The 15,196-nt window shown below is 51.8% G+C and overlaps 2 protein-coding genes across 2 annotated transcripts in view; one reads left to right on the plus strand and one right to left on the minus strand.

Moving 5' to 3' along the window:
* Positions 1–2,003, plus strand: part of SLX4IP (SLX4 interacting protein) — a 237,844-nt gene extending 235,841 nt beyond the window's left edge. The window contains exon 7 of the mRNA XM_056121714.1: positions 1,896–2,003. Within this exon, the coding sequence (XP_055977689.1) occupies positions 1,896–1,937 (42 nt within the window). The 3' untranslated portion in view covers positions 1,938–2,003. The remainder of the gene's footprint in view (positions 1–1,895) is intronic.
* Positions 2,004–3,697: 1,694 nt separating this feature from the next.
* The window catches only part of JAG1 (jagged canonical Notch ligand 1), a 37,985-nt gene continuing 26,486 nt past the window's right edge, over positions 3,698–15,196 (minus strand). Inside the window, exons 13-26 of the mRNA XM_056121655.1 lie at positions 14,646–14,796; positions 13,424–13,588; positions 12,709–12,822; positions 12,033–12,146; positions 11,822–11,935; positions 10,958–11,074; positions 10,481–10,508; positions 9,918–10,003; positions 8,796–8,909; positions 8,180–8,289; positions 7,860–8,093; positions 7,149–7,280; positions 6,533–6,683; positions 3,698–5,678 (exon numbers count right to left, since the gene is read on the minus strand). Coding sequence (XP_055977630.1) covers positions 5,221–5,678; positions 6,533–6,683; positions 7,149–7,280; positions 7,860–8,093; positions 8,180–8,289; positions 8,796–8,909; positions 9,918–10,003; positions 10,481–10,508; positions 10,958–11,074; positions 11,822–11,935; positions 12,033–12,146; positions 12,709–12,822; positions 13,424–13,588; positions 14,646–14,796 — 2,088 coding nt within the window. The 3' untranslated portion in view covers positions 3,698–5,220. The remainder of the gene's footprint in view (positions 5,679–6,532; positions 6,684–7,148; positions 7,281–7,859; positions 8,094–8,179; positions 8,290–8,795; positions 8,910–9,917; positions 10,004–10,480; positions 10,509–10,957; positions 11,075–11,821; positions 11,936–12,032; positions 12,147–12,708; positions 12,823–13,423; positions 13,589–14,645; positions 14,797–15,196) is intronic.

Here is a 15,196-nt window from a genome sequence, read left to right on the forward strand (position 1 = left end):
TCTGTTGGCATTGTTGGAGACTGACATAGCCTGAGCAGGGATATTTAGTGCTTGTGGGGTGGAAAAAAATGTTAAGAAAAATAATTGTTGTTTTTGCAAACTATCTATTTAAAAACAGAACCTCAGGAAGCAGATTTCTGTTCCAATGCTAGGATGAATCAGAGTTTACAAAGTATAAATACACATTAGCAGAGGAGGCTTCCCATAACCCATGTGCTTATGTGTCTTCCCAGACCAGGAACGTCCCCGCTCCGGTTTCTCGTTCCCACCAGAGGCAAGGAGGAGAGCCACAGTCCAAACGGAAATGCTAGAACATTGCTCAGCCCAACTGGCAAACCTCTGGAGGCTCGGAGACCTTTGAAGGTCTTTGAAGGCTGTTGAGCAGTACACTCGCTGGCTTCCGAATAGACAGGTATACGAGTCCATTGAAGAGCTGGGGAGCCCAGGCCCTGCTTCCCTTCGCCCTTTGCTACCTAAGAAATATTACCAAAGAAGTTGACTTTGACTTGCTGACCCCTCACATCAGCTAATAAATCCAGAACACTTAGGCCACAACTTGCTCAAGGGGCAGTGTAATTATTTTACTTAAAAATGATGTCAGGTGGCAATTTAGCAACAAACTGGCTTCCAGGCTACTTAATTCAGTTTAACAAGGAGGAAAAACATTATAATTAATGAAGAGCTTGTACTTGAGTCCTTTAGTCGAGCTGTTTGCAGATTTTACTGTAGTGGATCTGGGAAGGGAGACCTTGTTGGAATGCAGATTCCCAGACTCCTCTGGCAAAGCCACTGCTAAGCCTGGAACCTGCAACTGAAGAGAAAAACCAAAGGTCTAGGAGATAGCTTAAATGTTGCAGCAGGCGCCAAATATGTGAGGCCCGGGGTTCAATCCCTAACTCCGAGTGGCCCCCTTGGTGGTCCTGATGACTCCCCTGGCACTGCACAGACAAAGCCAGAGAGTGGCTCTGGGTTCTCTTCCCCCTGGAGGTGGCCTGTATACATTATAGAGAAATGTGTTTTCAAGCTATCAACCTACCTCACTAGATGCACCTCTCCTCTTTCACATTTTGATTTTACATTGCTGTTTTTTTTTGGGGGGGGGGGGCACACCTGATGATGCTCAGGGTTTCCTCCTGCCTTTTCATTCAGGGTTCACTCCTGGCATGGCTGAGGGGATCATATGGGGTGCTGGGGGATCAAACCCGGTTGACAGCATGCAAGGAAAGACCCTACCCACTGTACTCACTGTTCTATGGCTCCAGCCCCCACCGTTTTACATTATTAAGTGCAATTCAGGACATTTAGGCATCCTAAGACAATCTTAAGACTTCCTGAGTTCTTTCCTCAAGTTTCATGGTAGTCTAATGCTGGAGCTCTAGTTAGCCAAGCGTCTGGACTGCATATTCTCTCTTCCAAGTACCACATAAAAAGGGCCCAGGGTTAAGGCTCTTGCTCTGCACAGTGGCCAACCCTGGTTGGATTCCCAGCAGCACTTATGCTCCCCCAAATACCACCACAAGCAATCCCTGAAGCACAGAGCAGGCGTTAGCCCTCAGCACAGCGAGGTACGTCCCAAACCACACCTCCCTTCAAGAAAAGGGGGGGGGGTAGAAAGTTCCTAAGGAATGGGGAAAGCCAAGCCCGGCCTTCTCGCTTCCCTATCCAACAGAATCGAGGCTCCCCGACCCGGTTTCCTCTACCTGGAGAAAGGAGAACATTGCCGTTAGGATGAAAGTCCTGGCTTCCGGCCACCGCCCGTTGAGCCTGAAGTCTGTCTACCCACTGTGGTCCAGGATGGAGACGCCTTAAAACAACACATGAGTCTCAAAGATCACTTTCCTCCTGGAAGAAAGAATCACAGAGACTCATTAAACTTTTTTCTTGTTGTTTTTCAGCACAAAGCATGTGGCAAGTACCCAAGGAATTCTGGGGTCTAGCAGAATCCGTTTACAAACCACTGGAGCAAGCAAGGTATTGCTTAAGGATGGTGTTTCAACTCTGCTGTTGGAAGCCAGACTGTGTCCTGGCTAGTTAGGTCTGCACCAGTAGAGTGTGTCTCTGTCGTGACACCACCTTTCAGAAATGAGAAGTCTACTGGCAGATCAGCGAGCAAGGTTTACCATGCTAGGACGGGACACATCTTGGGAATCCAGACACTCAGCTATCCATCTCCTCCAGACCTCCGCCCCCGCTAGCCACAACAGTCCCTGGTTCCTACAACTGGCTTTTGGCCTCTGCTCATAAGGAGCCAGCAATGCTAAAAGCCCCGTGATTCTTTAATTATGGCAGAGGCCACACCCCAAGGGGATGGGGTTCCTGGGATCCCCGCCCAGTGCTCAAGGGCAGTGCAGTGCCAGGGAACATGCCCGGGACCTCCCTCTTCCACTGAGTCACATCCCGGGCTCCTGCATCTACTCTGAAACAAGATGCCCACCGGAAAACACAAGTCCTGGAGCCCGGGAGCTAACACTGGGCCTAAGGCAAAGCCCCTGCATGCGGCCAACTCTGTTCGATTTCTGCATCACAGGATCCCTGGGTAGAGCCCCGGCAGGTCCCCATGCACCATGGGGTAGCCCCAGTAATCCTGGGCACAGGCTCTGCACACCCTGTCCCAAGGCCCTGGCCCTGAACTGCCTGCCTGTCCACTGGCATCACTAGGAGGTGTCAGTGGTTCTTGGATCACTGACTGGAAGAACACCCCCCCCCCCCCCCCCCCCCCCCCGACACACACAGACTCCCACAGCTTTGTACCAATAGGAAAAACAAAAACTCCCAGTCTGGTAGTAAGAGTTTACCAAGAATGCAAGGAGAATATCCGGTCAGCTCTTCGCCCTGTTTGTTGTTGGAGTTCCAGTCTGAAAACCAGGTGGCTGGATGGCCTGAAGGAGAACTGGAGCACTGTGAGATGCAGAAGCTGCGGCTTCCGAGCTGGGCGACTCCTGGCAGCTGTCCAGGCTCATCGCTGGGGCTCGGCCCTCACTGGAGGTGCCATGGCGGGACAGGGCCTTGCTGGCCTCTGAGCCTAGCACAAGGCAGCCTGGATCCTCCGGCCCTGTGTTGGTTGCAGGAGGGAGGCCAGCGGAACACACCCTCCCTGGGCCCTCACCCCAGGACTCTGCACATCCTCCCTGGTGTGTGGTGGGGGAGCAGCCTGGGCGATGTCCACCCAAACCCAAGAGGGGGGCCTGAGGTGGCAGGACATTAGCACTGATCCAGAGAGCCACGTGCAGGTTGGGATTGTGTGGGGGATTCCCGCTCCTGCCTCCTCTCCCTGCATTCCCCAATACCAACCCAGAGCTCTAAAAACCTTGGAGAGAGGGTAGGCATTTCCTGCTCCCCAACAATCCACCTTCACATGCCAAGCCATTTATGCACCAGGCCATTAACCCGGTGGTGTTTATTCAAGCAGTCTTCACACTTGCTGCTGAATAACAGAATCCTGGATGGGGTCTCCCAACTCCAGCCTCATGGCAGCACCGCCCCCCCCCCACCCCCCTACACACACACACACACCCCATTTGAGAACCTCCAGTGAATTTCCTGGCTGAAAAGGCTTTCACATCTTCCTCCAGGCTCCTGTCAAGTACAGCCTTTTGATCAGAACCCCAATTACCAGAGCAGTTGGGGTGGGGGCGGGGGTGGAGGTGGTACAGCCGAGCAGAACGGAAATACATATGCTCAGAAGAGGCCACACTGGTCCAGGTTTTCATACAAAAAATTTAATAAATATTACTTTTCAAAATTTATTGCCAGAACAACACATCAAAGATGCATTTTTATGTTCATATAACACTAATGGGACAATACGAAGTTATCTTCACGGTCTCAATGGTGAACCCACGAAATTACTGTTTTATATTAAGCCATTTGGATCTTAAACTTCATAATAGCGTTTTGATTTCCTCACTTAAGGCAGGCAGTGTACTCTATTGGCAAATCTAAATAGTGATCTTACTGGACATTTTATGGTTCAAGTATCCAACTAGCTTATCAGAATACTCCCTAAATGCAGTAGATAAGAAAACTCAAATCTCCAAGTGGGTCAGTATTGCATAGGGGTGGTGAAAAGAAATCAGAATTTACAAACAAAATTGGTGTGTGCTTCCAACGTCACACAGTTCATCGATCTTTTTAATGATATTCAGCCACTCACATTTTGGCTCAACTTGTTCCCTTAAACTGCTGTGTCGCAGAACACTTGCCTGTCTTTCTTTTTCAAGTCTAACGCAGAAGGGGGGGGGGGGGGGAAGGAACCTGTTCTAGACGAATTCTTAAACTGCCTCAGTCAGTCCTTAGAACGTGCTTCAAAGTGATGCTACTGAAGGTGTTTCCAACATCTGACATTGTACAAAAAATTCCACGTGTTCCAGGCACAGCGGCCCATTCTACTGTCTTAAGCTATTTTCAAACACCTTAATTTTGGCTTATAGGCAACACGTAATAAGAAAATAAGTTTGAAGAACAACAAAAAAAAATAAAGCCATACGCTTACAATGCTATCAAAAACCTTCAATTCTAAACACATACATATAAATAAAAAGGAATGATGTTTTAAGGCTCTTGATTATTAAGTTAATAAATCAAATATACACAGTGATTAATAAAAAAAAAGAATTATTTACAGAACTATACAGAAGTCTACCTTTGACACATTTTTCCTCTTTAAATTCTTCATTTTACCAGCAACGGCTGACCTCAAAGTCCCCCTCCCCCAACAACAACGACATATAATAAAAAAAAATAAATAATAAACTCATTTGTGATAGTTGCTGTGGTTCTGAGCTGCAAAGGCACTTTCAAATACAGAACTACTTGGACGTCATCATAAAACCAATATACAAAAACAACTCAAGAGTCAATAAATATAAATAAAAACTATGAACCTAAGACTGCATCACCATCGGGACATCTGGCAGCAGTGGGAGCTCAGGGCCTCAAGGCCGAGGGGGGCTGGGTGTTCTCCGGGGAGCCTCTTCCACGCTGGGAGCACCGGGGCCCTCGCCACTGGCTTCTGCATAGCCGTGAGCCGCGGCGCTCGGTTCCCCAGCCAACCACAGATACTACCATTGCCAGTGTAAGCCAGCTTGTCAAAACTTAAATTAACACAGGGATTCTAAGTCAGTAACAGCCTCAGACCGGACTATGCCATGACCGTTTAAAGAACTACAAGCCCCGGAGTGCCCTCGGCTTCTACCTAGAGCGGCAGCGCCCTGCGGGCTGCTATACGATGTATTCCAGCCGGTTTAAGCTCTGGGCACTTTCCAGGTCTCTGTTGTCCTGTTTGTTTGTCCAGTTTGGGTGTTTCGCCGGTGTGCTGTTGGGGGGCTTCTCCTCTCTGTCTACCAGCGTGTAGGCTGGCTGCTTGGCGAACCGGGCTTTCTGCTGGTGCTTATCCATGTCGTCCTCCTCCACCTCCGAGTTGTGTGTCCTTATTTTGGACATTTTGGAGTTCTTGTTCTCGTAGTCCTTGATGGGCACTGTGTTGGCGCCGTGCTTCTCGATGGGGTTCTTGATCTGGTTCAGCTGCTCCCGCACGTTGTTGGTGGTGTTGTCCTCAGAGGCGGAGCGCGCGTGGCTGCTGGGCTTCCGCCGCTTCCGCACGCACCAGTAGAAGGCTGTCACCAGGCAACAGATCCAAGCCACGGTTAAGACGGAGCTCAGCAGCGGGACCAGGAAATCTGGAAGGCGGACACAAAACCAGTTAGTGCTTTAAAGGAAAAAAAATAGAGAGAGAACCAAAGACCCACTCTAGGAGCAAGAGGATTCCCACAAGGATTTTCCTGTCCTGAGCCCCTAAGACAAGTCCCTTCCCACAGCCACACACTGTCACGTCACAGCTCGATCAGCAAGCGCTGGGCCTCCAGAGGCCTCTATGCTGTCCTCAGAGAGCCGGGCAGGGCAGCAGCTCCTGGAGGCTCCTGGAACGCAGTGTCTGGCTCCGACAGCCCAGGGGCATCTGGCTATGTCCATGGCACATTCTAGGCTCAGGCTTCCAACCTGCAGCCTCAGCAGAGTGTGGGCTGAGCAATACCCTAAGTCCCCTGTCACTGCTAAGGGTCTGGAGGACCAGGAGGCTGCACACTTGTCTGCAGGACATCAGGCTGTGCTACGGGGCCATCAAGTTGCTGCTCAAACCAGCCTATCCCTGTTGGGTGCTTATACAATGGGCAGCAACTGGACAACAGAAGGCCACCTCATGCTCCGTGTGGCACCTCCAGCTCAAGGCTAAGGCCCACCTTTGGACTCTGATCTAGAAAGCCCCCACAGCAGTGGGGGGTAGGGGTAGTGGCCGGGAAGGGGGGGCACTGCTCCCAAGTATACAGCTTGCAGCCATGAAAGGTCAGAGTGACCTGTGCACACCACCATGACCCCAATCAGAGAAGCCAGCCTTAGTTCTCTTGGCCATGAAACAGGGGCTCCACAAGAAGGGGACCCTGCGCCCACTGATGCTTCTGGAGCAACTGTTTCCACAGAGATGAGGTGGCCATTGAACAGCTGTCACAGCAAGGGCCCCTTCCCACCTGCTGCCTACCTGTTTGACTCTTCGGAGGACGCCTCTGAATTCTGACTTCAGCAACAGCGGCGATAACTGAGCTGTTCCCATCGCGTTTGCTCACAAGATCTATAATTTTGTCAGTGATTTCCTTGATAGGGTTTCCATCCTCCCGTATGTCTTCGGCGGACTGGAAAGGAAGAGGTGTCGGGTAGGAGGGTCAGAGGAAGAGTAGCCGCCCTGATTCAAAACAAGCTCAAACACCCACTCAGAGGTGAAGCTCCCTTTATCCTGTCTCTGCTCTGTTTGACACTGCTAACGGGAATCTGTTCATCCTTGACTGCAAGGACATTAAATGGGAAGGGGCTCTGGGATCAGGGAGAGATTGAGTTACAGGGTACCAGGGCCCAAGTGTGAACTCCAGCACCACAGCCACCCCCCCCCCCCCACACACACACACACAGTGACTCTGAGGGTCTCTGGCTCTGCCGGGCGCCAGCAGCTCCATACCCTTGGGCCCGTGCATGGAACCATCTAATCCAGTCAGCTAAGACTCACCAGGAGTAGCCCACAGAGGCCCCTGAGCTGTGTGACAAGTCCCTCAACACACACACACACACACACAAAAAATAGGAGGGGAGGGCCTTCTACTCACAATGGCCACATGGATCTCGTTATTTGCCGTCGGGGAAGGCTCACATGCTATGTAGATAGAATATTCAGCAGAAACATTCTTCAGAATGTTCAGATTCCTCAGTTCACTACAAATGTGCTCCGTGGTTAGACCCTGAAATGTTGGGAGAATTAAAAAGTCCACACACGTTTACAAACGATAAGAGAACATCAGGGCAGCCTGTACCACATGGGCCCCCAGATGCCACACTTTTTTTTTTTAATTAGTGAAACACCATGAGGTACAGTTGTAGACTTAAAAATTTTTGTGCTTGGGTTTCAATTATACAATGATCAAACACCCATCTCTCTACCAGTGCCCATTTTCCACCACCACGGGTCCCAGTATCCCTCCCACCCCCCATACCGCCCCCCCCCCCCATCCTACCCTGCCTCTGTGCCAGGGCATTCCCTTTTGTTCTCTCTCTCCTTTTGGGTATTGTGGTTTGCAAAAGAGGCATTGAGTTTGGTCTAGAGTCTACTTTCAGCATGCTTCTCCCATCCTGGAAGGATCCTCCCAACACCCTTTATTTGGTGCTCCCTCCTCTATCTGAGCTCCCTTTTCCCTTAGCATGGCCACACTTCCTTTGGCTGTGAGACGGGAGTTGAGGCGAACGCCACCCTTGCTCCGTCACACACCCACCTCAGCACAAGCAGACCCATTATTCCAAATGGAAAAAAAGTTGTTCCGTACCGGTGACATCATCTCTTTGTTGAAGCTGAACGTGATGTTGGCACAGTTCTCTTGGTAATAGGGGTCAGAGGCGCACTTGGTCTTCACCGGCTGGAGGCTGGAGGAGCGACACTCGCCCACGCCTGTGCAGGGACGGACGAAACACTGGTCTTCCGGGATGGGGACGCAGCTCTGCCCACTGGGGCACTCGCTGTGCCCTTTGTGCAACCGGCAAGACCGTGGGCCGCACCAGACCTGGAGGGACAGACAGCACCGGGCAGCTGGAGAGAATGCCGGGCGGGCCGTTCCCGAGCCCGGCCGTGACGGAGCCCCCACCGCACCTTGGAGCAGGCGACTCTTCCATTCAGACACTGGCAGGTGTTGCAGTCCTCGTCCCACTTGGCCCCGTCTAGAATCACACTCCCGATGGTGACGCAGGGCTTCCTGGAAACTACACGGGGAGACGTTGTGAGTGGAAAGCGTGTCCTTCCTCTCCTGTTTCTCGCTCCCTCCTCACGAGGAAGCTGCTAGACTCAGGCCCTTTGCTATGGGACCATACAGTTCTCCCACCACGGGCAAGCAAGCGTCACTCCCCTCCCGTGCCCTGGAACCACATGACCTGCTTTGGCCAATAGCCATCTTAGGGGATTTGCTGTGAGCAGAATCTCCCGAGTGGATCTCAACCTCCTGGCTCCAGACCCAGGTACTGGCCAAGGGAGAATGAGGTGATGCAGAGTCTAGACGTGTGCCCAGACTACAGCTTGTGTCCCCTGTGTGCCACGAGCCACAGAAGCTAACGCTTGCAGCATGCCCCCGGGCTTGTGGATGGTTGGTCATGGCACATTGCTGTAGCACTAGCTCACTGCACATGGACTGCTGCCCTGGCTGTCAGAAGTGCCCTCAAGCTTCTGTCCTTACAGGACCCACTGTTTGTGGAGCATTCGCTCACCCACTTACCTTCCAGGCACTTCAGACCGCTGTGTCCTGGGGGACAGACACACCGGTAGCCGTTGATCTCATCCACACAGGTCGCCCCGAAATTACATGGAGAGGACTGGCATTCATTGATGTCTAAGAGAAATGGATACATTTTGGGTTAAAAACCTGACTTTTAACAGAGCAGAACAATTTCTAGAGGGCAACAGCTTAAAGTTCCTTTCTGCTCTGATTGCATTTAGAGAGAGTTCTTCACAGTTCGTGAAAAGGATGTGGGGGCAAATATTTTAGACTTTGTAGGTCATGTAGTCATGTCACAACTATTCAATCTATTCTACACTGGTCACATCACAAGAGAATATGTATATGAATTAATGTGACTTTGTACCAATAAAACTTTATTTCCAAAAGCAGGTAGAGGGCAGACGTGGGCCTCCAGGTTGCCTTTTCGTAATGGAGAAATAGGGGAAAAATGCAACACTCCTATCTGGGAGCTAAAGTCCTGCCAATCCCAGATTTCAGGAGCTCAAATACCAGAAAGGTGCAGATAATCTGGGTTCATAAACATGAAAAAATGGAATTTCTTTTAAGAAGTAGGGAAGAGGCACAGAATAAATTCGGCTTCCTGAGTATTGCATTTACACCTTCCAACCCCTTATTTAAATAATTTCTCTGAGGCCTAATTGAAGCTTTGAAAATCAGTTCCTTCCAAACAAGTTAGCTTTGTCCTATGGCGACTGAGATGTGGACAACATCCAGTTACCCACAATTTCACTTCAGTTACAGGAAAGACACCCCTTAGGGATTCTGAGGAGCAACTATTCAGAGGCATTTTAAGCCCATCTCTTATTCAGCTGTTTTGGAGGGGGAGGGGAGGCGATGCTCAGGGATCACTCCTGCAAGCTCCTGGGTCTATATATGGTACCAGGGACTGAACCTGGGTCAGCCGCATACAAAGGCTCTATCTATACTCTCTCTCCGGCCCCACCTTAATTTTAAGCCCAGCTGGAGACAGAAACTTATTTGGTCTAGAGGGCTAGAGGGAGCCAGAGGTGAGGAATGTTTGAAAGGTGCAAAGTCTCTGGCCGAGAACGGAGTAGGGAAGACAGCGCCGGAGCGTGGCCAGCCCAGGGCAGTGCTTACTTATTCTGCAGTCGGGCCCAGCAAATCCGGGGGCACATTCACACCGGTACCAGTTGTCTCCATCCACACAGGTGCCGCTGTTGTAGCTGGGAAGAAATTGAGGAGCGTTGGCTACTCCCTTCCTGCCTTCCACTCCTCCACTCTGGCCACCACTGACCCCACGGGGAGTCCTGCAGGTTTCCAGCAGCGCCTCTCTGGAAAGGCCACAGGAGCCTGACAAGCCCTGATGCCGGGGCCCCTCCCCCAGAGAGTCTCATTTCACAGGTGCAGCCCAGGCACTGGGGCTTTTAAGAGCTCCCCAGGGAATTGGTGCGCACAGCCCAGGCTGAGAATCTCTGCTCTCAATGAAGACACAACCTGGCTAATTAGAGTTGGGTCCACAGACCAGCAGGATGGGGATCGCCTGGGAGCTTGTTATAGAAAGGCGAGGGCTGCCACCCCACCCTGACCTCAGGAACCAGAACCTGTCCATACCCCCATGCACACTACTGCTAACACACACACACACACACACACACACACACACACACACACACACACACGACGAAAAGTGATCTGCTTACCAGGGATGAGGGCTACAGTCATTGGTATCTGCCAAGGGAAAACAAAAAAAGTCAACTTAATAGAGGGATTGCCCACAGGGAAAGTCCTGGCCACCCTCACGCCATTCCCATCATCCTCTAATAGTAATAATGTGGTGGCTGATGCCAGCAGATGCACCTAAGACCTCTGTTCAATTGGAAGCAGACCTGAACCACACTCAGTTCCACTGACCGTGGGACACACAGACATAGGAAGAGGCCCTGCCTGGCAGGACGGGGAACAGACGGGCCGCTCGTCAGCCCAGAGCTGGGAACAGAGGCGCCATCTGTCTCCACTTATCTCGGGGAGACTTTCTCAGGCCCAGGTCAGGGCTGCATCCCATCACGGCCTTCGAATAGTGCCAGGTGACCCCGAAACAGACATCAAACAAGTCTGCTGCTGCTTGCCATTGTGAGGTCCCCGGAGTGGCAGGGGGTTCAGGGGTGGGGGACACTCACTCTGCGTGCAGAGGGGCCCTTCCCAGCCTTCCTTGCAGACGCACGTGAAGGCCTCGCCATTGACCACACAGGTGCCCCCGTTGTGGCAGGGGTTGGGCAGGCAGCTGCTGTTCCGGGCTACAAGACAAGAACACACGGGAACATGGTTGCTGAGGACTCAGAAAGACTGGGGGAACTTGGTACATCTACACAATGGAGTACTATGTAGCTGTTAGAAAAGATGAAGTCATGAAATTTACATACAAGTGGTACTACATGGAAAGTATCATGCTAAGTGAAATGAGTCAGAAAGAGAGGGACAGACATTCATCTGGGGAATATAAAGTAACAAAATAGGAGACTAACACCCAAGAACAGCCGAGATAAGTACCAGGAGGTTCACTCCATGGCTTGGAGGCCAGCCGCACACGCTAGGGGAAAAAAGGCAGCTCAGATAGAGAAGGGAGCACCAAATAAAGGGTGTTGGGAGGATCCTCCCAGGGTGGGAGAAGCATGCTGAAAGTAGACTCTAGACTGAACATGATTGCCATTCAATGCCTCTGTTGCAAACCACAGCAACCAAAAGAAGAGAGAGAGAACAAAAGGGAATGCCTTGCCACAGAGGCGGGGGGGATGGGGGGATGGGGGGTGGGAGGGATGTTGGGACCCGTGGTGGTGGAAGATGGGCGCTGGTGAAGGGATGGGTACTTGATCATTGTATAACTGAAACCCAAGGACAAAAATCTGTAAGTCTACAACTGTACCTCATGGTGTTTCACTAATAAAAACTTTAAAAAAAAAAAAGACTGGGGGTCGGGGGTGAACAGAGTGAGGAGCACCCGCCACGGTGCTGGGGGGAGGAGGGGCAGCCAGGTAGCCAGGTACCTATGTTGCAGGTGGTTCCTTCCCAGCCTCCCGGACACATGCACTTGAACGCGTCCCCTTCGTCATAACAGGTGCCACCATTGTTGCAGGTGGCCTCATCACACTGGCTGTCACCTGGAGGAGGAGGAAGATCTCGGTGAAGCTCTGCTGGTAGGAGACACCCAAAGAGGGAGGCCCCAAGGCAGGGTCCCTCCCCCACCCGGGCACTTACGCGAGTGACAGGTTTTCCCTTTCCATCCGTTCTTGCAGTCACAGTAGAAGTCATTAACCAGGTCGCGACATGAGCCCCCATTGTGGCAGGGGCTCTGGCTGCAGTCATTTATGTCTGGAAAGGAAGGAGAGAACCCACCCCCTTAGCTGAGGGAACAAGGAAGAGCCTGGCCCGGGGTCACCCCAACTTCCACCTCCCGGGCCCCCACCCCCAACGCCCAGTGACCAACGCTGAGACCTGAACTTACCCTTTTCGGGGAGTCCTGGAGCACCCACACCCACCCACCCACCCCCCCACTGCCACCCACTCCACAGGGTTCTTAATGAATGCCAGTTAGGCGAGACAGGGAGCGGCTCTGTCACTCCCCCGGAAAGTGAAATCATGACAGTGAGGGATTACAATCAGACCCGGAAGATGAGGCCTTTCCTTACAAGCAGGGAGAGATTTATCCTCCTAATTAAATAGGATCATTCTCCAGCGCCCTCAATGGACATTCCTTCCTGCTGCCCTGGGCAGTAACCAACGCGAGCAGGACACAGGCGATACTGCCCCATCTGCAGGAATGGCTAGGAATCTGTCTCCGGAGATTCCCCTCAGAACCACAAGTCTCCCATGCGGGGCCACAGTCCAGCCACCCCACCACGCCCTGCAGCCTCTTCCCACAAGCGAAACTCACTGGTTTCACAGTAGGCCCCCTCCCAGCCATCACTGCAGATGCACTTGTAGGAGTTGACACCGTCGATACAAGTGCCTCCATTTTTACAGGGGTTGCTCTCGCAGTCATTAATATCTATGAAAGGGAGAGAAACAAAACAGGAAATGAAGGATAAACAAGGCTACTGTTACCTGGGTCAGGGTGGCTGAGGCCCTACCTGGCTGTATTCAGGGGTTTGGGGGACTGTATGCTGCTCACTGTAAGCATCAGCCTCGTGCAAGGTGGCACCTTCACCCGCTATACTGTCTCTCTCCCTTCCTCAGACAAGGCCGCTGTTCTATGGGCTGGGCTTCCCAGCAGGCCCCTGAGGAAGGAATTATTACTCTGGTCGCCCCAAAATTCTTACCTCCATCTGAACTGTTCCTCAATGTCACGGACTATTTTTCCAACTCTAGAAAATGCCCCCAGAGATAGATGTCCACAAAAAAGAATGCCTCAACTCTTTTTATTTCTGGCTTTCCCTCCCTCAGCCACTTGGCAGGAGCAAGAGCAGTGAGACTATTCAATCTAGTGAAGACTCTTGAACGTTTTGAAATAGGTATCTCAGCTACATGAGCTCATAAACAAAGCACCGCCTCAAGCTCAGATGCTAAACCTTTACTCATCTCAAGTGAACCGGATCAACCCCCAAACTGGGCAGGATCATAGCACCCCACTCCCCAGGGCAGGGTCTTACTCTCGTGGCAGTATGTCCCAGTAAAGCCTTTGCTGCAGTCACAGGTGAATTTGCCTCCCGACTGGCTCTTGCACTTCCCGTGAGGACCACAGACGTTGGAGGAAATGTACCGCACCCCTTCCGGCGTGTCATTGGAAGCCATGGCCACCGTACAGCTGTCAATCACTAGGAGACAAACTCAGATCAGATCACAGCCACAAACCCACAAGACACAACATTCCTAGCCAAGTCAGCTCTCCTGAACACAGCACCCAGGGCTATTGAGGAGCCAAGAGGCTGGGCCAAGATCCTGACCACGGACCATGACACAAGTTTCTGGCTGGAAAGTTTTATTTTCTGTCAAAGACCTTTTCTCCCTAAGTAGCCAAGAAGCCTACATGTCTGTGGCCCTCCGTGCCTCCTTTTTTAGGGGATTGGAAGGAGCAAAGTACATACTCCAGCCCTTTGAGACATCTCTCTGCCCACGTCTGTCTGCTTCTGGGGTTTTTTGTTTGTTTAAACTCTTCGGTTAAGATACCATGATTTACACAGTTATTCATGAAGGAGTTTCAGGCATACAACAATCCAACGCCAGTCCCATCACCAGTGTTAACTGTTTGTGGTGGCAGTGATCAAATCCTTGATTTAACTCGCACATGTGAGTCAAATGCGCTAGCTATGTCCTGCCTCCCCCGATGGGATGGGTCCCCTTCTTCCTCCCTCTGACACGTCCCCAACTGGGTGGCTCAGAAGAGCCAGATTTACTTCTACTTAAGTGTCACTGAAGTAAGACAGAAAACATAGGAAAGTTGGACAGGCTCTGCCACTAACCCAGCACCCACAAGTCATGTCCGGCTATTGAAATGAAAACTGGTGTCCAGTCAGTCTAGTCACATTCGCAATGCTCCATGGCCACCAAACCTGACACTGCAGCTGTCAGAATGTTGCCATGGTGACAGAAAGTTCTGACAGGCGTGCACTGAGGAATTTGTCTCAACATTGCCCACCAGTTCCCCTCCCCCTTCACCCCAGAACAAGAATGCTGACTGAATCCCACATTTCTCTCCCCAGGCTACTTCCACGCGGTTCGCCCAAGGGTGGGCCTGAACAGATTGCTTCCACGTGTCCTGGCTTCGAATTAAGGGCTATCACCCTCCCCATGTACACTACATCTGTGAGACTCTCAGGGGGCCGTGCTAACAGGATGGGTCAGACGCTGGGTGCAGGGGCTGGTGGTGAGTACCTTCACAGGGGGTAGTGCGGCAGTGGTCTTTAAGGTGAGAGCAGTTCTTGCCTTCGTAGTCCTCTGGACACTTGCAGAAATAGTCGCTGGCACGGTTGTAGCACTGGGCACCATTCTGGCAAGGATTGGGCTCGCAATAATCGATGTCCAGCTGTAAGGACCAGGAAGAGGACAGGGTGGACCTCTCATCGTAAGTAAGAAAGGTGTGAGTCCTCCCCCCTTGGGGGTGGGGCAGACTCTGGAACTGGACCCCTTTGTTCTGTTTCTGTTGGGGGAAGACCCTGCAGAATAGGCAGTATGGCCCAGAGCCTATCCAGATAAGCATCAGGAAACAGGGCAGCGTGGGAGCGTCCAAGCTCGGGACAAAGGGGGCACAGTCCCCCTTGACAGGCTCCTGACGCCTCGAAGAAAATCACTCATCAGTCTCCTTCCACCAGCATTTGTCTAGCCGAGATCCCAAGTCAATAGGAGGTTAGCAGCTTCCCAAGACGCCAGATCATCGAGGAGAGGGGGAGGAAGTGGGGGGTGGGGGGGCAGCAATCATCAAAACC

The sequence above is a fragment of the Sorex fumeus genome, unplaced genomic scaffold, assembly GCF_029834395.1.
Source record: "Sorex fumeus unplaced genomic scaffold, SorFum_2.1 ptg000044l, whole genome shotgun sequence".
NCBI classification, from domain to species: Eukaryota; Metazoa; Chordata; class Mammalia; order Eulipotyphla; family Soricidae; genus Sorex; species Sorex fumeus.